The sequence below is a fragment of the Thermobia domestica genome, chromosome 10, assembly GCF_964235325.1.
Source record: "Thermobia domestica chromosome 10, izTheDome1.hap1.1, whole genome shotgun sequence".
NCBI lineage: Eukaryota > Metazoa > Arthropoda > Insecta > Zygentoma > Lepismatidae > Thermobia > Thermobia domestica.
This window is the reverse complement of record NC_137463.1, coordinates 158,203,839-158,227,357: the sequence shown is the minus strand read 5'-3', so window position 1 is coordinate 158,227,357 and position 23,519 is coordinate 158,203,839. Positions and strand designations below refer to the sequence as shown.

General features: G+C 37.7%; 1 protein-coding gene across 2 annotated transcripts in view; it reads left to right on the top strand.

Moving 5' to 3' along the window:
• Window positions 1–5,394: 5,394 nt before the first annotated feature.
• LOC145662788 (uncharacterized) overlaps window positions 5,395–23,519 on the top strand; it is a 71,494-nt gene continuing 53,369 nt past the window's right edge. The window contains exons 1-3 of one of the 2 annotated variants that reach the window (XM_081728671.1): window positions 5,395–5,436; window positions 14,847–14,910; window positions 21,576–21,713. In XM_081728671.1, the coding sequence (XP_081584797.1) occupies window positions 5,401–5,436; window positions 14,847–14,910; window positions 21,576–21,713 (238 nt within the window). In that variant the 5' untranslated portion in view covers window positions 5,395–5,400. Of the gene's footprint in view, window positions 5,669–14,846; window positions 14,911–21,575; window positions 21,714–23,519 lie in introns of both variants that reach the window. The other variant, XM_081728670.1, reaches the window with a different exon arrangement.

Here is a 23,519-nt window from a genome sequence, read left to right as displayed (position 1 = left end):
GATTTAGGCATATCTTACAAGTAGTGAAGCGTGGGCATCCATTAAAAAAGGAAAGGTCAGTTGATTTTTAGTTTAGCGTCCCTTTCAGCAGCGAGGCTATATGAGACGTGGACCTACTGATTAACGTGGAATCCGAACCACATGAGCTCCCGCCGGGAATCGAACCCGGGACTCCCACGCCAAAGGCGCGTACGCTAACCGCTTAGCCACGGAGGAGCTCGAAAAGGAAAGGTCATCACCTATGTTATACACTATCATGATGCTTACACAAACTTAAACTATATTACATTTAGGAACATTCATTGTATTTCCGTTATTATTGGCGCATTGTAGAGTTTATTGTTGTAGAGTTTATCCATAGTAAAATTTACCTATGAAAAGCTTGAGATTTCTTAAATGCAAGACTTGCAAGACTCTTGCATGCAAGACCAAGACCAAGACCAAGACTGGGTGTGCAAGACCAAGACCAAGACCAAGACCATGGGTTCCAGTGCAAGACCAAGACCAAGACTGAATGTGCAAGACCAAGACTAAGACCAAGACCACCCCGGTCTTGGTCTTGGTCTTGCATTTGCTCATCACTAATGGAGATGCTCTCAATAGCGTACCCGAGCACATTTATACACTATGAAAAACTGATTTTTCAAGTCTTTTGTGAGAAAATTACTGTGAACTGAGAAATCATAACCTTTTCCATGTTGTACAGGGGTATTTTCCTGCGAATAGAAGTTTCTTTTGGAATGCGTTCAGAAATTAACACTTGCTAGAATACTCTCTTAGTACAAGTATATTTTAGGCACACACTATTTTCACCCCACCACGAACTGTTTCAATTTCCTCACTGACAAACACTTTACCATTTAATATCGTAAAGGTCAGATCCACCGTTGTTGTAACATAGTAGTGCTTGGGCGATTGACTAGAAATTCAAACTCCGATTAGTGACAATTTCACAGTCTTGTTTTATTACAAGTGTAAACTCTTCAGTACAGAAGGGGCCGTGGGTCGTGTTCAGAGTTGATGACGATGTATTTTGGTGAGTCAGAGTAGGTCACAGTGGATGAGAGTGGTTCATGGTGGGTGGTGGGTCACGGTGGGTCAGAGTGGGTAACGGTGAATGGTGGGTCAAGGGTCAAAGTTGATCACGGTGGGTGGTGAGTCAGTGGGTCGTGGGTCAAGTTTTCATTGACCCACGCGAACTCTGGTTGGAGGTGGCGGATCTAAGGGGAGGGCTATAGGGGCTATAGCCCCCCCTTGACGCTCAGGTGTACACTGGATAAAATGGGCTTCAATCCTGCTTTACACTGGATAAAACGGCAAACTATGGCTCAGCCCCTCCCTTGATCATATCCTGGATCCGCCAGTGTATATATATATATATATATATATATATATATATATATATATGATAAAATATTGGAAAATATGGTAAATTTTACGTATTAAATAATTAATCACGAGTATTCATAACGTGAGAGCTGCTTCAACACGGCTATAGCATAAAGGTGTATACCAGAAGATAAATTAATACCGACATCAGTTTGATTAAAGAGGGTTTACCATCCTGTATAGGCCTATATCCATCTTAGAATACCCCCGCAACTCTGTTATTTTTCTGTTCTGGAGTTAGCAGTCATCTGAATCACCACGGTGCTCGGCGCGGGTCTAGGGTTGTCAACGGATCGAGTGGCTCGGCTCACAGCTCATCTACTATCGAGTCGAGCCGAACCGAGAAGTAAGCCGAGTCAACACCTCACCTAACCGAGACGGCAAAAACCAATGGCCCACCTGAGCCGAACCGAACCGATTCGGTGGTTCATCCTGAACGAGCCGGCTCGAACTGTTCGCTCAGTTGAACCGAGCCGAACCCGTTGACATCACTACCCGGGTTGGGCTTCTGCTTAGGTTCAGAAATACGACCGTGCAGGTCTTAGCCTTGATGATAAAAAATACAGTATATACTTATATTGGTGCTCACGACATTTGAGGCTGTTTTTTTATTTTTAAAAAATCTATTGTGGTCTCGTTATTGAGACGAAATGAGATGCAAACAGTGTCCCCTCTCGTGAGTAACACTAAAAGTATTCCAAATTACAGCTTTCATTTCTCATGGTTTTCGCTTTCCAGTTTAATCAGGCCATGATTTCTAAACGAGCTAAAACGAGCTAAACGAGCGAGCCATGTATCAAACTCGACTCGACTCGAAACTCGATCTCAAAAACAGTAACTCGGCTCGGAACTCGACTCGAGAAAACTATCTTTGACTCGGCTCGAAACTCGACTCAAATTGGAGTCGAGTTTCGAATCGAGTCGAGTTTCAGCTCGACTCGTGCCCATCCCTAGTCACAAAAAATAGACAGCACTTCTTTTTACAGTGTATTCTAGGATATGTGTTACAAGATGTTCACGACAGTGTAAGTAACTAGTCATTCACACGACTGCAAAGTGTGTTTATAGTCTATATTACGATATATCCTATCCTAATCCTAACTATATATAAAATTACATGAGCTGGCATAAATTATAATTATTGAGCACTTCCTGTAGGGCTACAATGATTAAATTTGGCATAATTGTAGCTTTCCGGAACTAACCCACAGGAAAATTACCAAAAGTGAATATTTTTAATTTTTAGGGGGTCTAAAGAGGATTTGGGTACAAAACCTCGCGGCGACAACCTCGCGGCCCAAAATCTCGCCGGGCCGAAACCTCGCCTGGCCAAAACCTCGCCGCCCAAAATCTCGCGGGACAAAATCTCGCCTGGCCAAAACCTCGCGGGCCAAAATCTCGCCGGGCCAAAACCTCGTCTTCCAAAACCTCGCGCCCCTAAATATCGCTATACCCAAAATCTCGCCTGAGCAAAACCTCGTTGTAATGATCTCGCGACACACAATCTCGCCTGGTCTAAATTAAGAAAGACGTAATGTCTCCTGGGAAGAAATGTAGTCAGGATAAAACCTCTTCACGACGATTTCTTCAATGTAGAATGTTCTATTTATTACTATATGTATATATTTAGTAATAACACATAATTACATTAAAATAGGGTTAGGTTAGGTTAGGTTAACCTAACCTAACCTACCTAACCTAACCTCGTGTCCCCAGTTATTGAAAACAAGTAAAAAGAAGCGCCATATTGTGTCAATATGTAATACTATTTATTTAAATGAAAATTACTGTATATTTGAACTTTTTTAAATCGGGGAAAAGGGGCATTAATTCGCACTTATTTGCAGGCTAAATTCATCGTTTATTCCTGACTGATTTTAATCAAAGCTGTGAGAACTGTGCCAACCTTCAAATAATATATACTTAAAATTTTAACAAAAATCTAATAATATTTATGAAAGCATGAAATAATATATGAATTTTTACCCTTGATTATGTCCTGTAGGTTAAAGGAGATGTAGATGAGCAGGATGAAGGAAATTATCGAATAAAGAAAGTGGGAGGAAACGGGAATTACCCGAGAAAGGCCACGCACACGATGTTTTGTACCTTATTATTATTATTATTATTATTATTATTATTATTATTATTATTATTATTATTATTATTATTATTATTATTATTATTATTATTATTATTTGTAATGTGGAATTGCATATTAAGAAACTCATTGGGTAAATTTTAAAGAAAAGTTTCATTCCGCAAGGTTTTGTCCAAGCGAAATTTTGGTTCGCGAGGTTTTGGATGGTGAGGTTTTGACAGGCGAGATTTTGGCCACGCGAGGTTTTGGGCGGCGAGATTTTGGCCACGCGAGGTTTTGGCCCGGCAAGATTTTGTCCCGCGAGACTTTGGGCGGCGAGGTTTTGGCCCTAATGAATCCGTACGCAATTTTTTATTTGCGTGCCAGAGTAATAACAGCTCAGAAGATTATGGAATCATTAAAAGCAAGAAAATTGAAAGAAAACCTGTTTAAAAAAAAAAAAAAAAACAAAATGACGACTAGTGTTAATCTGACCTTGTTATCATTATAAAATAATATGTAGCAAGTAATTTTGATTATACTTTTTACGATTATTGCGATCTAGAAAATTTCCAACCCTGAAGTTGATTGATACTGGACTGGCAGCTGCAGCAGGAGCAGTGTTGCCAGGTCTCCTGATATTCCAGGAGATTTCCTGGTTTTGTAAGTTATCTCCTGGGCTACTGATTTTTCTTTTAAAAATGTTAAAAACTCCTGGTTTTGCGCATCATCCAAAAGCTCTTAGAAAATGTAGTCTTCAGAAACCAAAAGTAGTTCTTATCTACAGATGAAATGTACTTGCAGCAAGAGTTTCCCTATCCATGGCATCAAGAAATCTCCCAAATTATGGACTGCAAGATTTTAAAGTCAGGTCTCTTGAATTATATATTGAAGCAGAACATCACATTCGAGAGAGATATGAGATCCTCTGTGGCTAAGCGGTTAGCGTACAAGATTTTGGCGTGGAAGGACCGGATTCAATTCCCGGTGGGACCTTATGTAGTTCGGATTCCACGTTAATCAGTAGGTCTACGTCTAATATAGCCTCGCTGTTGAACGGGACGTTAAACTCACTCAACTCAACTCGAGAGAGAGATATGCTTCATGATTCTGTCATGAAACATTTAGAGATGATTAGCCCATCAAATGAGATAAAGAAATCGCTCCTCTCGTAGCTTACTTTCCTAATGATATAGAATAGAGTAAATTGCAACAAGTAGATACAGAATGACGGTTATTGCGAAACACAGATTTGTAAACTGAAAATGATGTTTCTATTCAAGATTTTTGGATGCTTGTCAGGAGCATCATTTCCGATTTTGCTTAGGGGGGATAAGACAATTTGTTATAGGTAAAATTTCGCACATTTCATTGATTCACTACTACTCTATTGATAAAATCAATATAAATCTCCAACTCAGGAAGGGCAATTGCCCCTGCCCGTCCTCCCTAAATAACGCCTCTGATGCTTGTTAGAAAAAAAAAAAGAAGTAGATAGCCTAACCACTTAATATTTCCGAATTTATCCACATTTGTTATGTGTTTGCTGTGCCTTCCTCAAGAGTCACTGTAGAGAAAAGTGTTTTTAATAGTAAATTTGATGAAGGCGAAACAGACAGACTTGATACCCAAACTTTGCAAGGATTGCTGCACACAAGAAGGCTCACTTCTAACAAATCATGCTAGGATCCCCTGTGAATCGCTCTCTGACCAGCAGAGTCAGTGTTAACATGTACGCAGATAAAGATGATTAACCTTTTATTGGTAAGTATAATCATTGATGGGTGGACTGTTTGCCTTGTAAAAAAAAATAATCATCCTAATTAACATCTTTAGATTTTAAGTTGTATCTCCTGGATTTTTCCTGGATTTTGTATAAGACTTTTCCTGATTTTTCGAAAAATTGGTTGGCAACACTGAGCAGGAGGCAGATGAAACTGAAAGAAAGTGGTGGTTTAGTTTCTGGGGTGTGAGGAAGAGGGGTTAATTTCATAGATCAAAAGACAAATAGTACTATTAACTGGTAGTGATTTTATTTTTTTATTCTGTACTCATCTAGTTTCGGACATGCGGTGGATTGTCAAGTTGTTTGTGTTGATATCAGTAACTTTATTATCAAATGTTGACGGGCAATCTTCCACTCGTAAAATTTTCAGTAGTGGTTTATGTAAGGGAGAGAATCAATCGTGTGCAGCACAGGTATGTTATGAGTTTATCATTTACAAGACGAATTGATACAGATTTCGGATTACGTTCACATTTAGAATACCATAATGTACATATAATACACATACTGCCTTGCTTCTCTTATGCGTATAAATTACACGTCCTGAGGTACGTCATTAAAACGATTATGCAAAAACTTCCGATGGCGTTTAGTATCTCCCGCAATTTCTTTCTTTGGTCCAGAACCGAAAACCTTGTTTTCCTCTAGATTGTGATAAAGGTAGAAGAAAACCGGGCTCTTGGGGGCTTCTAATCCCCTTCGCTCGCTCAGCTGTATTTTGTGCAGCAAGTAACACTGGAGACCTTATATGTGCAAGATTGGGAGAGAGATTGGTAATAGTATACATGAGAACCCCTGATCTGCGTTTTTTCTGTGTTACCACTTCTACATGAAATACCATAAATTTTCTACGTAGTGCAATAGTAAGAAGTATCCATGTGCACAAGACATGGGATATGCGTTAAATCCCCCCCACACACACACACACACAGTCATAGATAAAGTACAAGGGCACTACACATGCAGATATAAAGTACAGGTACGTTCTTTTTTATTTTCGTATCAGTCGATAAGTAAATAAAAGTCGCTTTGTTAGCCCCTTTGTAAGTTTGTACATACTAAATGAATAATCCCTAAAAGTATAAGCGTCCTGCTCCTTCGGAAACTGATGCAGCTTCATGTATGCTATATCCGAGAGATTAAATATCAGCGAGTCTTCATACCCGCTTCGGCATTTGTGCCGTATCGTCGAACCACTTTGAAAAAAAAAAAAAAAAAAGACCGAAGTGTATTGCATTCGGTTATATTTTGTTGGATTACATTAAGTTACGTTAGATTACCTTACATTAGGCGTGCAGTATTACTTTAATATGGATCCATAGTATAAGTATTAGTAGTAGTAGAAGCAGGAGTAATAGTAGTAGTAGGAACGGGTTAGAAGCTCGGCAATGGTTAGTTGGGTTCTGTTCTCGACATGAAATGGGCAAATTAAAGACTTGCCAATTTTTTCTGTACATTTTACAATTTTTGGATCCGTATAGTAAAACAAGTGTACTGGTACCTCTCCGCGAAATAGTGCATCCGCCTCCACATACAGTGCCGCTAACAATCAACAAATATAACCACTTCCTTAACTTGTACTATTCCCTTTACCTCCCTTGTACTCGTTCTTCCTCACAAACTTAAACAAATTCTCCAATCGACCCGGGCCGCGGTGTAGAGCTGTGCGATATGTCGATATATCGATATCATCTTATGTCGATATTCGATATCGTCAATATCGATATTCGATATTGGTGTTTCACACTTCCTCGAAAAAATTGCGGTGGGTTTTGCTTTATATATATATACATGACGCTTTTTGGCTCGCGATAGTAGCTGTATTTGCATTTCTTCCGAATGAAACCAAACTGCACGATACTCGTATGAGGCAGAAAAACGCCCCGTTTCATGAGTCAAATTAATGTAGGGCTTGGGGACTATGCTTCCCAACATTCCATGTTAATATTTAATTTTCTCTTTTGAGTTCATTTCTTAACAGAATGAAGCCAAATTTACAGAGGATTAGTATGGGTTAAAAATTTGGTTCCTTTTGAAGATAGTCCAAATCGGCGGCGGTGGGGTAGGGATGTTTCTACGTCTACTTAATCCACCTAAATATTGTGTATTTAATTTATATTATCGGCTACACTTCTTCACCGAATCAAACCAAACTTTGTGCAAGAATTGTATTGGGTAGAAATGATGTTCCTTTCGAAGATAAAGCCAAAACCAGTGCAGAGCCGGGGAGCTATGCCCTCCAAAATATTTCTCATCATTAACATGGCTGCATTCCTTAACCGAGTCAACTTAATATCCTCACTGCAATTAATGTTTGTGCTGTATTGCCATTTCGAGTGAAAAATCAAATGCCTGTGCTAAAATTTGCTTAAATCTAAACAGACAGGGAAACAAGAATTTACTAGTTTTTTGTGCAAAGTATTAATTTTCCGTTTATTTGTATGTGGTTACTAGATGTAAGTTGAGCCACATAACTCAGCCCACTAAAACAAACAAAAGCCTCCATTCTGTCATTTCACTACACAGACCTACATATTCTGTTTAGGTAGTATTAACACTTCCCTATTTCTTTGGATTTGCTTAAGTATTAGAATATGCATTATTAGGTGCATTGTTATTAGTAATGACTTAGAACCTTTCTAAATTGATTTCATAAGCAGAACTGAATAATCGTGTAAGACGTAAGGTTTAGCCTAAATTTAATAAAAACATAAACACTTTTAGATATGAGTTTGCACCACACATACAGAGAAAAATGAACAATAACTGTCTTGTTTAGAAATATACCTATTAGCACTGAGTATTCAACTAGAAATGTATGATGCATTGAAGTTCATGACACTGCTATTTAGGAACGAGCTCTTTTGTTCATGGAAAGAAAATCAGTTGTTTCGCATGTTCTGCACTAACTGTAAGTGAAGTATGAGCATCAGTTACGACATTGCATCCACAACTAAATACTCTTTCCGATAGAACGCTGGTACTTACGAGCCAGAAGAGCTAATTTTGGAAATTCACTGTCATGAGATTTCCTCCAGTGAAGGAGGTTTTCTTCCATATCTGTAAGCAGTGGTGCTATTCTAATTTTTGGTGACTGGTTATATATATATATATATATATATATATATATATATATATATATATATATATATATAAGAGAGAGATAGTAGATGGATACATAGAAATATATCTCTTTCCAGTGGCGTAACTAAGGGCTTGGGGGCCATCTCGCAGCCAACGTGGAATGGGGCCCCTTTTCTACGTCCTACATCACAATTTGGGGGCCCCGCGATGGCCTGGGCCCCCACAATGCGGGGTCTGCGGGGCCCTTATTTATGCCCTTGTCTCTCTCCCTCTCTCTTAGGAAGCAAATCATACAAGATAGACAAAGGCAAATTTTTCACTGGATGCCACAAGTGACAAGTAGAGACCACACAGCAACCCAATATAAGGTGTTGTGACGAAATTAGGTAGCACTGCGAATATCTTGGAAACGAATTATCCAAAATAGATGTTTGTCAAGAAGTATTGGAAACACCTTAACCCAGCAATGGATCAACAATTATTGATAATGGTATGTATGCGTTTCAAATATAAATAACCCTCATCACTGCACTCATGTGATCCCAGTTTTCATTCTTGATATCTAACCAGCCCATTTGAAATTAAGAAAAAATCGCTTATACTTTATTCTGAGAGATCATATATCTAACCCTGTAGCTATAAGAATTTCTAAAAACAAAGCTAAACAAACTGAAACTTGCTCGTTCTTGGGTATAACTGAATAAAATTTACTGTTATGCCTGGGTATAACAAACGGTTTAGCAAACTCGAAATATATTAACAACCGAGAACCGGTGCGAACCGGCTGAATAGCACCACTGTCTGTAGATGGCACTGAAAGATATGCATCGATTTCCTGTTGCAGTGAGGCATCAAATGATTAGCACAAAGAGAAACGGGGATTCCCCGATTTTGCTTTTGTTGGTCGGGTACGTCATTCGTCCATATCTGAAAAAATGAAATGAAATCTTTAGTTTTACGTCCCACGATTATGCCGGTTAGGCTAAAGGAGACGGTGATTATGAGAAATGAATGAAACGGTGGAATGAAGAAAGTGGGAGGAAACGGGAGAACCCCGAGAAAACCCACGAGCACGATGTTTGTCCACCACAATTTCACTTGGCGGGGGCTGGGATCGAACCCGGGACTTCATGCACCAGAGGTGAACGCTCTACCACTGAGCCACCACGGCCTCTGTCGTTTATACCTGGATCAAGTATTGTTTGTGCGTGAGCTTAAAATACAACACATGCACGTGTTATGCTATAGAAAGAACTTCTCTCTCTCTCTCTCTCAAACGCATACCGCCACAAGTGCACATTCACAAATGCATATACATGAAATAAACACCTACACACAAATAAAACACGTATATTCTATGTCACCGTGTTTCACTTACATTATTTCCGCAATGATGACCAATATGATAACTGAGGAAGACAATTCAATGAATATTTTTATTAACTTTTTCCGAGAAAAGAGTGGTGGATTAGGAGGAACACAAGTCTGTTTTCCTCTGAGAACAAGTATTCTGAGATATCCCCCATTGAAACGTTTTGAGACCAGATTGTTTATATCATCATGAATGAAATGAAATGAAATCTTTGAGTTTTACGTCCCACGGTTATGCCGATTAGGCTAAAGTAGACGGTGATTATGCGAAATGAATGAAATGGTGGAATGAAGAAAGTGGCAGGAAACGGGAGAACCCCGAGAAAACCCACGCACACGGTGTTTGTCCACCACAAAGTTCACTTCGCGGGGGCTGGGATCGAACCCGGAACCCCAATGGAAGTTGTCGATATCGGTATTTGATGTCGATATCGATATTCTGGACGCGTGAAGAAAATTTTCTAGGGAAAGCCCACTCCATGGTTGCTATATTACGTCTGATATTTAATATACGTGGTTTGCTATATTACGTACACATTTTCATAAGCAACCCTCCTCCTTCGGGTGCCCATAGTCAGGATAGCAGACCCCTCATTTGAATCCCAAACGAGACAGAGAAGAAACTCACAGGACACTCACTTTGTCATTATTTTCTCCTACTTGTTAAAAACAATTAGTTCTAAAGAAATAGTGTAAGTAAAAGGCTAATAGTCACCGCAAGAAACAAACCTTATCTCTAGGAAGTACTTTCGAAGAACATCGTCAGCCTAGGCACACTTCAAAAAGGATTTAAACCATAAAAAGCATTTTAAAAATGTACGAAGTAAAAATCTTCTTGTATGTTAATAACTTGTAGACACTTACTTTTACGTATTCGAACCTTTTTCTATAACTGATATTTTCGCATTTCTTCGAGTATTTTTAGAATCTTGTCTATGGCGATGAGTACATGAGCCGAATCGTGTGTTTTGTCGTCGCGTATTACGAAAAAACTGTCAGTTGTTTCATAATAATATACCTGGCCATAAATTTGCTCGTTTTTCCGGTGATAACTGGTGCCTTCCATTTCAATTCAGGCAGAGCATGTACCATCACCATCTCAGATATTGTTGATTTTTTTTTATAGCAACTAGACATGTTTTTAAGAGAGTTTTTTTTTTGTTTTTTTTTTTTTTGTTTTGTCGGAAAAAATTTTCCCGCCAAGTAATGGGCCATCAAAGACGGGGAGTACAATTTATGAATTGTAGAAGGCATGGAAAATGGTCAACTTCGGAGCCCCACCATTTTGCTATGGAGACAGGTAGAGTTATATTTCTTGTTGTGGTATGTACATAGGGCTATAAATAAACTATATTTTATTATAATTTAGTTTGTGCATGGGTATCTTTTTCTACATAAATTAATAAATTAACGTCAGTTTATCTGAAAAGTGGAAGCTTGCGCATTTTTTTCTAGCACTTCCGGTTCGAATTTTAAAATTCTGTTTTCACGGTTGGTAAGCCGTTACCTGCTTTCTGAAAAAAAAAATATCGCTTCTGTGTGCAACCGTTTTGTTGCAGAAAATTCTGGAAATTGTAAGATTTTCAAAAGTCGCCATTTTCTCGAAAACCATCTTTTAAAATTCTGAAATTTTTTCAGATGGTTCAACTTTACCTAAACACACCAAATACAAATGTCATTACAGTGATCGAAAAAGGACAAAAAGTTTTAAAAAAATCGAAACGTTTCCTTACGCGTTCCATCAAAGAAATTTACGGACTTTTTAAACAGAACAATTCCAGCATAAGAATGGGTCACTCGGAATTTTATAGTATTCGACTAAAGTGGGCCAGTTCGCAACCTGCGAGGGAAGTGTGTGTGTATTGTGCAAATTTTAAGTGAGCTGCTACTGCGTTAAAATAAATCAGGTGCAGCCTGTATTAAAGCTGTCATGAGTGATCTATTTCCTTTAGTAGTATGATACGTAGAAAATGACAGCTGTCTTCAAGAATGTGGTGAATGTCCTGGAGTGGACGGAATAAGTATGGAGTCTTTAATTACTGATCCTGATGAAAATGAAAGTGTTACGTATGCCATATGAAAAAACAAAGATCTCGTTAAAAAATTGTGCCGCTTTCTGTTTTCGTATCGTACATTATTGGTTTAACTTTAAGTATTGTAATTCATGACCACAAGAAAATCCAAAGAGAATTAATTCCTACCGAAAAGCATCGTATAAAATTTCAAGATACAAATTCTATTTTACTTTATGTGGACTTCGTTGAAAACTGGACTGTTATTCTGCAAAGTGGAATTCAGAGTTATCACCGAAACATGAAACAACTGACAGTTTTAAAATATGGTGTTTTCGAATTTTAAAATATTAAATATGGTGTTTTCGAGAAAATGGCGGTTTTTGAAAATGTTACAATTTCTCGATTTTTGTGCGACAAAACGGTTGCACACATGAGCGATACATTTTTTTTTTTCGAAAAGCGGATAACTAGGTCTTACCAACTGTGAAAACAGAATTTTAAAATTCGAACCGGAAGTACTCAAAAAAAGAAAAAAAATCGCAAACTTCGACTTCTCGGATAAACTGACACTCATTTGTTAATTTATGTACAAAAAGATACGCATGCGCAAACTAAACTATAAAATATAGTTTATATCCCTATGTACATACCACGACAAGAATTATAACTCTACCTGTCTCCATAGCTGAATGGTGGGGTTCCGAAGTTGACCATTTTCCATGTCTTCTACAATTCATAAATTGTACTCCCCGTCTTTGATGGCCCATTACTTGGCGGGAAATTTTTTCGACAAAATGTATATATATATGGATCTTAAAAACGTCTAGTTGTTATTATAAAAAAAAAAAGTTTCAACAATATCTGAGGTGGTGATGGTACGTGCTCTACCTGAATTGAAATGGAAGGCACCATAAGATGTTTATAGTTTATCTGATCTCATCTGATGCTCTGATCAAAATAACAAATGAATTGACTTTTGGAAGAGCACGTGTTGCCCTAGAACGCTTTTTGTATGAAATCTACATATTTTTCAAATAAATCAAAATAACATAAGTAAAATAAGAGTCATTTAGATCAATAACATAGATATGATAAGCGTCATTATTTGTAATCGTTCAAAAGAGAAGTATTGCACACAGAATACATACTGCAATGCATGACATGGTTTCACCAAATAGTCTGAATCACAGGACAAAAACTCCCGTCGCTGCCTACCACTTGCTGTCTTCGTATTTCTTGTCTCCCACACCCGTAGAATACCGGTCAAACATACCTGACAAAAAATTGGAAGTTGATATTTGTTTTGTTCGTAAATATTGTACAAATGTGGAACATCATGATAAACATTATAAACGTAGAGATTCTTTTATCCGAATGAAGGACTATTTTAAGGGTCACAGTACATGCCTAATTAAATGGAATAATGGTTAATTGTGGTGCGAAACAGTAGAGGGTGGAGGAGTGTAAAAAGGTAAGAGATGTAAATGGTGCTGAGTGATGTGTAACATTGTTTTTCAGTCCTTGCAACTTATTTCTTCATCCTGTTACTACGTGATTCCTTTAATGTATGTTCCAAGCTCAAATTGGGGTTAAGAGAAAGAGCCCTCATCTCTGATGCAAGGCGTCCTTAGTTCGATTTCAGGCTAAGTGAGTTTGTTGTGTCCATGGGTTCTCCCGTTTCCTCTCATGTTGTCACTCCATTAGTTCCATTCATAATCATTCGCTTCCAGTACTTATCTCTCAGCGTTAGTTCAGTGTTTTCGGTTTTTCATAAATAGACACGAAGCGAGTAAGGCTATTTTTTAGAGATTTGGGCTATGTTTTTAAGATGTTTCTAAATTTATGATATACTGTATAAATTATCTGCATAGAAATTGAGGTATTTCTCAACTCATTGACTGTCAGTTTCATAGGGGGACAATATCTTGGCGAAAGTAGGCATGTCCGAAATCACTAAGTACACTCAGCAGAATAATAGATGAGATATTTTCTAAGAACTTGAAATATAAATCAAATGAACGTGGAGGAACGAAGTAGAGACAGAATTATACTTATAAAATGACCCAATTAATTTATCGTTATTGGCCCTTTCAATGTAGAAATTATTGTCTTTGATCATTGGTTGCAGGCCATCCCTTATTAACAGGGTGGGTAGAATGTTCGTAAACACAACTAAGGGCAGCGGTGTGATTCAGACTTTAATTGACCAGTTCTATGATTAGTAGGTAACAACAGCTTCTATGATTGGTATTTAAAAACTAGTTCTATAATTAGTATTTAACAACCGGTTTGTGATTAGTGTGTCCAGTTGACTTATTTATTGTGTATGATCATATTATTGTGTATTTGTGTATTATTGCTATTATTATTCCAGTGATACTAGTAACAGCGAGTAGGACTAAGTTATAAGCATGCTTTTCACTTCGCATATTGTTTTCCAAAAATAGTACTAGAGAATTGTTTTTATAAATACGGGATCTAGAGGTAGAGAAACAATTTTAAAAACCGGTTTCAGGATGTGAAAAATTGTAACAATCGATTCGACCGAACCGGCTGAATAAAACCACTGACTAAGGATCGTGACGCTGTGGTTCTATTTTAGTATATGTGTATATTAAGGTATATCTGAAATTGGTTACGTAGCTCGATGCACAAATATATTTAAATAAACGAACAAGTATTATCTTATTATTAAAAAAAAAAAAAAGAGAGAGAGAGAGAGTACTTATTCTTTGTTCGTGCAGTTCGTATGTATCGGTTCCTCGTTGTGAGCAATAATTACTTCTTTCTGGCTCTCTATGACTGCTTCGTATGCTATTTAAAGCCGCGTCACCATTGCAACCAATAAGATTATGTATGCAAATTAAATCAATGTGTCAAAAAATAATTAGTGTAAACTTTTATGCTCGAAAGTACAAACTCTTTATGGCCTGGTAACGATATATTGATGACCAACTAATTACAGTGATTGAAATGTGAAGTTGATTAACTCACTTTCAACTCCGAAATAATGTTTTCTTTCCTATTTCTATTTTTAGTTTATATGTAATTTAGATTGGTATTTGTTGTTTTCTCTTTAAATACGTACTTTTGTTAATATATATTTTTTTGTTTATATCAGCTTGGTATGACCAATGTCGATGACGAGGATTGTTGGATGAAATACTATCCATTAAACAGTTCAGGTATGTGTTGTGCAACTTCACATGTGTGGACATAAATTCTTTGTTGTAAGTACTTGTTGGTTTGCAGATAGAACACCTATTTGTCTGTTCAGAAACCATATAATTTAACTTATATCGGAAGTAAGACCACAGTTTAGAACAGGCATGTCAAACTCGTGGCCTGTGTGCCCACATGGTATGGTATGGCCCACATCACCACTGAATACGGCCCACTTATGTTATATTGTATATCTTACATTTGAAGAAACAAAAAGTATCCTAAAAACATAGGAGTATAAAATAAAGTATAATAAAATACAGTAAAAATATAGAAAAATTTAAACTTATATCTTAATATTTTGTAGTTTATTTTTCAAAGAACCCGACTCGCCTTAGCTAGACCAGATTGACCTTTCGTTGATAATTATGCTGACAGTCACATTATTCCATTTCATGAAAGTAAATAAATAATAGAAACAGTTGTTCTGTTTAAAAATAAATAACAATTGGCCTGTCAGTTCTAAGTAACTTTGGAAGGAAATATAGTGTCTTTTTCTGTTGTTGCTGAGGAATACGGATTCCTATTGCTTACTGTCGTATTTATGAGCAATCCGTAAAACTAGGGCTTGGGTCCAGTCAGAAAGCATACCTATTCCTTCTTATTCTAGATGTACAGAGTCTTCCAAAAGTCCTGCAAAAAAGTAAAAAGCTGTAACTTCGAAAGTACTACTTACAATTTTGTATTTTGTTCGTAATGTTTAGTGGAAATGTTAAAATTTTTGTTGGCAACAATGAGCGAATGTAAACGTTGACGTCATAACCGCAAATCATGTGACAAAGATGGCGTTTACTCAAGAGAAAGCGTAGTGTGTGGCGTGGTTTTGTGAGTTAAAATCTAGTGTTTTGGTGAGAAGAAAATTCCGACAAAAATATCAGAAACAACCACCTGCAGGTTCAAGTATCAAGAGATGGTACGATAAGTTCCTAGCTACCGGAAGTGTCTTGGACTTGCCTCGTAGCGGAAGGCCAACAACCAGTGTTGATGTGATTCAGTCCGTCCAGGAAAGCGTGTTGCGAAGGCCAAAGGAATGGTTTAAACACAGATCCATGGAGCTGCGAGTGCCAATGTGAAGACAGAAGTTTACAAGCAAAAACCGAAAGATGTTCAGGACCTCCGGAAGAAGATACGTGATGTGATTGGGAGTATTACGGATGAAGCACGTCGAAATGCCATTCTTGGATTCCCGAAAAGACTTCAGCAATGTTTGGACGTAAATGGTGCTCAGCTGGAGGTTTGGCGTTGAAAAAATGCTTGGAAACAACATTTCAGACTTTCTTACAAGTCCACTAAAAGTTTTGTACAAATACAATAAATGGTTGCAAAGTTACAGCTTTTTACTTTTTTGCAGGACTTTTGGAATACCTTGTATAATGTAATTGTTTCCTTATATTTTATGTAGATCTGGAAATTTTAACTCGTAATCTGGAAATTCTGGAAAAGTCAGGGAATTCGTGCTCGCCAGACAATTGGGAACCCTGATTGTGATTGTCGCTCAAATACTTTTCACGTTCACCTTCTATGACTTCGTTCGCTAGAGATTTTTTTGGTTAATCATTATTCACGCATTATTGTTGCAGTAATTCAGTAAAGATAATGTGCATTTTATTGTAAATGTTGTTGTTGAGCTATTTGTAAAAATCATACTTTTTAAAAAATATTTGTGTGATGTTTCTTTTCAGCAGCGAAGCTATGTGATATAAAGCCATAGCTGTAGGTTACAAAGCACATGAGCTTCAACCAGGAATCGAACCCATCTGCTCCCGTTGGACAATGCGTATGCTGAACATACAGCCATAAGAACTCTGTAACATATTTAACATATATACAGAATGGTATATTCTGCAAAGTAATACCAGATGAGAGTCTAACGGAGCAACACAGCCTTCTAGAAGCCGATAGCTTCATGAAAATAAAAGTAGGAAGAAGGCTGCAAGATGTTCCTGTTCGAAAGAAATAATGGAAAGGAGATGGGACATGTGCTGAAAAGATTCGAAAGGAAATTACAGGATTTCTATCGATCACGAAAGTCATGAAATCAGGAAATAGTAATGAAAGTCATTAAGAAGTCACGAAATTTTGCTTTTGAATCACGATTTTTAAAATCTGAACAAATATAAGTATAAACTGGAAAATTTTGTTCTATAAAACGTAATAATTCACCACAAAAAATATTTATGGTCGGCTTTAGACGCTACCAAATCGCAAGCAAAGCACGCTTCTATCGCATGCATGAAAATTCGGCCCAATTAGCAGCAAATTCGCTCTTAAGAATGTTACTAAATTTTATGGTTTGGGAAAGAAAAGGTCACGAAATTTCATTTTGAAATTTTAGTAGACACCCTGAAATTAACACATCGGAAGTACTGCAAATGAAGGAAGAAGAGTTGCTCGTGGAAGAGAAGTTGATCAGAGTATCAGTAGCACTCAGGGAAACAGCAAGAAAAGTTGTACGAGAAACAAAAAGAATCGACCTCATTCATGAGGAACCGTGGGGGTGGAATAAAGACGTTCAAGCAACTATGAAGGAGAAGAACGAACTATACAAAAAATGGGAGAACTGTGGCAATCAGCTAGATCTGATGCATCACAAGGAAGCGAAAAACGCCAAGAAGGCAGTTAGTCTAGTAAAAAGCAAGGCTTATGATGAGTTGCACAACAAACTGGAAACAAAACAATGAGAAAAGATTATATCCAAGCTTTTGAAGGTAAGGGAGAGGCAAAATAAAGATATTTCACATGTACGCTGCATCAAGGATGAAAATAATGAGATTCTGACAAGTGAGAAGAAGATAAAGAAGAGGTGGAAGGAGTATTTTCAGAAGCTTCTCAATGAAGAAAACCCGAGGGAAATTTGCAAAAATCAGTCCACGACTGGTTCGGCTTGTGACCGTAGTGGAGGTAGAAAATGCCAAAGGATGCGAAGTGCAAAAGTTCCAGAACCAGATAATCTCCCTATCGAACATGGAAAACTCTAGGTAAAGAAGGAGTGCAGTTATTTAGTCGACTTTTAAATAGGACATTGGAAACACGAAATATGTCAAAAGACTGGAGAAATACCTACATTGTGCCTGTTTTTAAAAACAAAGGAGATGTGCAAAAAATGTCGCAACTATAGAGGAATAAATCTCAGAAGCCATGCAATGATGCTGTGGGAGAGAGTGATAGAAGCAGGGTTGAGGGAAGAGACAGAAATAACAGAGAACCACTTTGGTTGCATGCCAGGACGATCGACAACGGATGCAATATTTGCACTTAGAATGCTAATGAAAAAATACAGAGAATATCAGAAAAACTTTCATATGGTTTTCGTCGATTAGAGAAAGCATATGATAGGGTGCCACTGGATCTTATTTGGTGGATATTGAAGAAGAAGTGTGTTCCCGAAAATATACATCTGTATTATTCAAGATATGTATAATGGACATAGGACTGGAGTGAAGAGCGCGTGCGGAATAACAGAAGAATTCACAGTTAAAGAGGAACTTCATCAGGAGTCTAGTCTTAGACCATACCTTTTTTGCAATTGTGATGATGAACTTACAAAGAATATTCAAGAGTTTGCACGTCGGAATATGCTATTTACGGATGCTGGTGAGTGAGATCAAGGCAGCATTGCAAGAGAAATTAAAATAACTGTCAAGAGCAAGGGGCTTAGAATTAGTGAAACCAAAACAGAATATTTACATTGTCCTTTCAAGAAGAATACAGGGTGTCCGAGAAGTCCTTCCCTGATTACAGAAATTGATAACTCAGGCTAGAAATAAGATAGAAATATGAAACTGGTGTTGAATTGTTTACAAACTATAAAAGTTTTGGTCACATCAGTACACTTCCACATGAGCACCCTTGGTAGCACGTAGCACATCTAGGCGATATTCAATTTCCATCCACACAGCCAACATCACTGGAGGGATCGATGCAACGACTGTGGTTATTCGTTGCAGCAGGGTTTCAAGATCTGGTACACGTGTTCGGTAGACCTCATCCTTGACATAACCCCATAAAAAGAAGTCTAATCGGGTTATGTCAGGAGAGCGTGGAGGCCAAGCTGTTGGTCCATCACGACCAATCCATCGCCCAGGAAATGTCCTATCGAGATAGGCACGGACGTCCAAACCCCAATGAGGTGGTGCACCGTCTTGCTGAAAAACGACATCGGGGCGATACTGAAGCAGCTGAGGAACAGCATACAGCTGCAACATATTCAGGTACATTGCAGATGTGATGGTATCCTCAGCGAAGAAGAATGGCCCGATAATTCGATCGTGCAATAACGCGCACCAAACATTCACCTTTGGACTGCCTCTGGTGACCTCCCTGGGGAGTTCTGAACCCCAAATGCGTACATTATGGCGATTCACTACTCCACTGACAAAGAATGTCGCTTCGTCGGAAAAGGCAATTCGTCTGAGATAACCATTATCGTCCTCAATACGTGATAGCATTTCGACCGCAAAGTCATATCGACGTGTACCGTCGTCGGGCAACAAGGCCTGAACGAGTTGCACTTTGTAAGCACGAAACAATAAACGTTTGTGTAAAATGTCATGGATAGAGCTTTTTGGCATCTGTAATTCACGTGAGGCCCTGCGCACCGATTTCTTAGGACTTCTCAGAAAAGACTGCCGCACAGCCTCCACCGTGTCTGCTGAGGTTCTTGGTCGACCAGTCCTCGGAAGGTCAGCAACCGACCCTGTGTTCTTGAACTTCTCATATCAGGCTTTAATGCTCTTGACATCAGGTGGAGTCCTCCCAAATTTTGTCTGGAACTGTGTCTGCACCGTGGTTGGTGATCGTGTCTCATGACCACAGGACACACTGTGCCTTCTCCTGGTTGGTTGGCATGGCTTCTTACTTACGTACTACAAACCTAAAACAAAAAAAAATTGAGACTTGGTAAAACAGAACAAACCTAACACAGACAAAAACTTTTATAGTTTGTAAACAATTCAACACCAGTTTCATATTTCTATCTTATTTCTAGCGTGAGTTATCAATTTCTGTAATCAGGGAAGGACTTCTCGGACACCCTGTATAATCACGAATACAAGAATACGACTGGTCGAAGAAGAGGTGGTAATGATGAGGAAATTCAGATACTTGGGATCAATACTACAGGAAGATGAAGGAATAGAAGAGGATGGAAACAACAGAATTAGCAGCAGTTGGACAAAATGGAGAGAAGTGGCAGGAGTATTGGCTGACTGTAGTCAAAGGAAAGTTTACAAAACAGTAGTGAAACCTACCATATTATACGGACCAGAATATTAGAGGACCAAGAAGAAAGAACAAAAGTTGCGCGTTACAGAGATGAAGATGCTGCAGTGGATGTGTGGAGTATGCAGAGGACAAAATTAAGAAAGTACACTCAAATGGTTTGAGCAGGTAAGAAGAAGACCTTTTTAATACGTAGCTCACCAAGTGGATGGGAAACGAGTCTGAGGTCTGCCAAAGAAGTGGGGGAGATTGTATTAAGAACGATATGGTGCAGTGTGATGTCACACCGGATATGATACAAGCTAGAAACAGGTGGAGACAGTGCTCCGAGAAACCTATCGCAGCTAACTGGGGAAAAAAGGCTTAGAAGATGAAAAAGGAGAGAATAGTATATTCTAAATTAGCAGATGTTATTAATATATTTCTTATTACTGGTAAGTTGATGTTGACTTATATTTTTTTCCTACTGAATAGAGTGAATCAATTCGTGTTATATCGGCATATACAAAATAGCTTTGTTAATATATTTCACAAAACTGATAATATAAAATGATTAGTGTAGTGTATGTATATAAAACTGTTAAAATCCTTGTCGACAAAATAACTTTAGACAATAATAGTAATATTAAGATGAAAATACATACGAGTGGGATTCTTCATTATTATTGTTATAAATGGTTATTATAAGTGGAAACCTGATCTCTTTTTTCAAAATGGAGGAACCAGCTTCCTTCGTCCGTCTGTTTGCATGGAGAAAGGACGATTGTACTGTTTTCAAATGGTTGATATTAGGCATTCAGCATTTGTGAGGTAAGCTTCTCTGCTGACATCCCAATCAAACACCCAGTAATCAATCAGTTTTTGAGGTTGAAGTCTCACTCAACAAGTAAGAGCATGAGTAAGTTGATACGCTAGCGTACCACCTCATTTTCACGACCACGATATGGAACTCATAACCCTGGTCCCGAGCTGCTAGTGAAAACCCATCTTTTCGTAGGAAACTGCAATTCAGATCACAGCTAGGTAGCAGTTGGTCCAGTGCTACATTTGTCAAATCGGCGTGACTGACTTCTGTGTGTGGACGTGCGTTTCACTGAATCCTGACATTGACAGGAGACATTGATGACGTTGCAAGTAACTGTTCGCATTCGAATAACCAGCACTAGTTCTAGTACTCTAATATGAATAGCCTTTTAACTCAGCTTGGTCAAATCAGTATCTCTTTGAAGTGCAGGTAATTATTCCATTAATTTTGATGTTCTGTGTGGTGTAATTGATTGAGAAATTTGCTGCGTTAGTCACCATAATATGCCTAATAACAGATTTCTTAGGCCTAACATACAGTAATAAAAATGATTTTATGCAATATGAAATAGATTATGAAGTTTGTGTTTTAATTTCTTTGCAGAATGTGAGAAGCTGGAATTTTCTGGAGAGCCAAATGAAGAAAATTTAGGTGTTGTTCGCATACGTTCATACACCTATATTGATGACTTATATAGTCAAACTGCATTTAATGTTACTTTCCGAAACATAAAGTGGACACGTAAGTTAAAATATAAAATATTGTGTTATGTACTGCAACATGTTGTTCCTTTTTCACCCTTAAAAGTGTGGTACACTACTAACATTGAAATTCAGTTATATGTATTAGCTGTTACTAAAAAAGTGTGAAGGTGTTTGACTTTTATTTTATTATTTTTTTAAATTGAGGTGTCCTGATTCACCTGACCTAGTATTTCCAGCACCCTGCAGGTTCTTCTGCCTCTCTAGGTCCTGTTCTCAATAGATCACTGTCTCCTGCCTTCGAGTGCAAATCAACTACAGGAATAAGGATTTTTTATCACCCAAATTTTGTCTGTTTCTGTATATTTGTGTCCCTTTCTTTGTTTTGTGGATTTGTTGTGTTTTTATGTTCAAGGGTATGATTTTACATCTGTTAGGATAAGTAAGTGATTGCTAGGGTGTTTGGACTTAAATCAAAGTGTGGGTGGATGTGTTTCAAGAAAGTGAAAGTTGCACCTAATGGCAACGAACATATTTCGGGAAGCTGTAGAAGTATTTCTTTAAATGTCGTAGCATATGCTTGTAGTATTTACTGTCTTTCTAAAAGTAATAACATACATTTGATAGCATGTGTGGTATTAAAAATATAAGCTATTTTATTAATCCCCATTTTCAATATAACTTGTGAAACAAGTCCCATTATTCATTACTATGATTAATATTATCTTCTCCATTTATTGTTTTGCAAATTTGTTATTAAATAATCTGATCACACAATTTTCCAGACAGAATTTTAAGATGTCCATGAGTAAGAAATCAAACCTCTTCTTACACCTTCAGTGTTTACGAGACAAAGGGCTACTACCGATCTATTCGCGTTCTTCTTGTCAATTTACTTAATAAAATACGAAATACGATATTCGGTATTTTAACTGAAAAAATATAGTATCCTATTAGTTATACAACCTTTCGTTAAACAAAGTGTTAGGAACAGCCAGAGAAACTACCATTGATATAAAAAGAATCAGATCATGTTTTGCCCCCCCCCCTCTCCACTTTTAACGTCCAATCGCCGCCACTGTTGTACCTAAAGGAAGGGTGTTCCTCAATGTTCTTTACTTGCCTTCTATTTCAAGATGAAAATGAAATATATATATATATATATATATATATAATATGGCTCATTCCATGTGAAATCAACAAAGCCCACAACCCGACCATCTTAGATTTTTACAAAATTTTAGTATTTCGTAGGGATTGTCGAGATGTGGAATTGTGCAAAGTTGTAACTTCCTGTGCGACGAAGTTTCTGAATTATGGGGGCTCAAAAATACGAAAAAGTCGTCCACTTTGGTACATCCATGAAATTTTCGGACAACACTGCTCTTGATCGAATTGGCGTAGAGAGCTGATTTTTGTTTTGTTTGAAAGAGTGTAAAATAAGCTTTCCAACGATATATCGCATGCCTAGTTTGGGAAAAATATCCATTTAAGGTCACCCAGTGTGACCTTTGACCTTGAACTTTTGAAAATGCATATCCGATTTTTCCAAAACTCGCATATAATTTACACAGAAGATTACTCTATAACATAATGGAAATAGAAGTTGGGACAGTAATGGGAACTTTCAATAAAAATGTTTTTTTTTTATTAACAATTTGTTTGTACCAGACAGAGTTTTAATGTATAAAGCAGTTTGCAACACTGCATTTAATGTAATAATAATAATAATAAAGCGACAGCTGTCGTATCCAAGCTGGAAAAGTTTTTTAAGTAACGTGCCACGAAAGCCACAGGAGTGACGCTTCCGCTTCGTATTCCTTATTAGTGACATATTTTAAGGCCA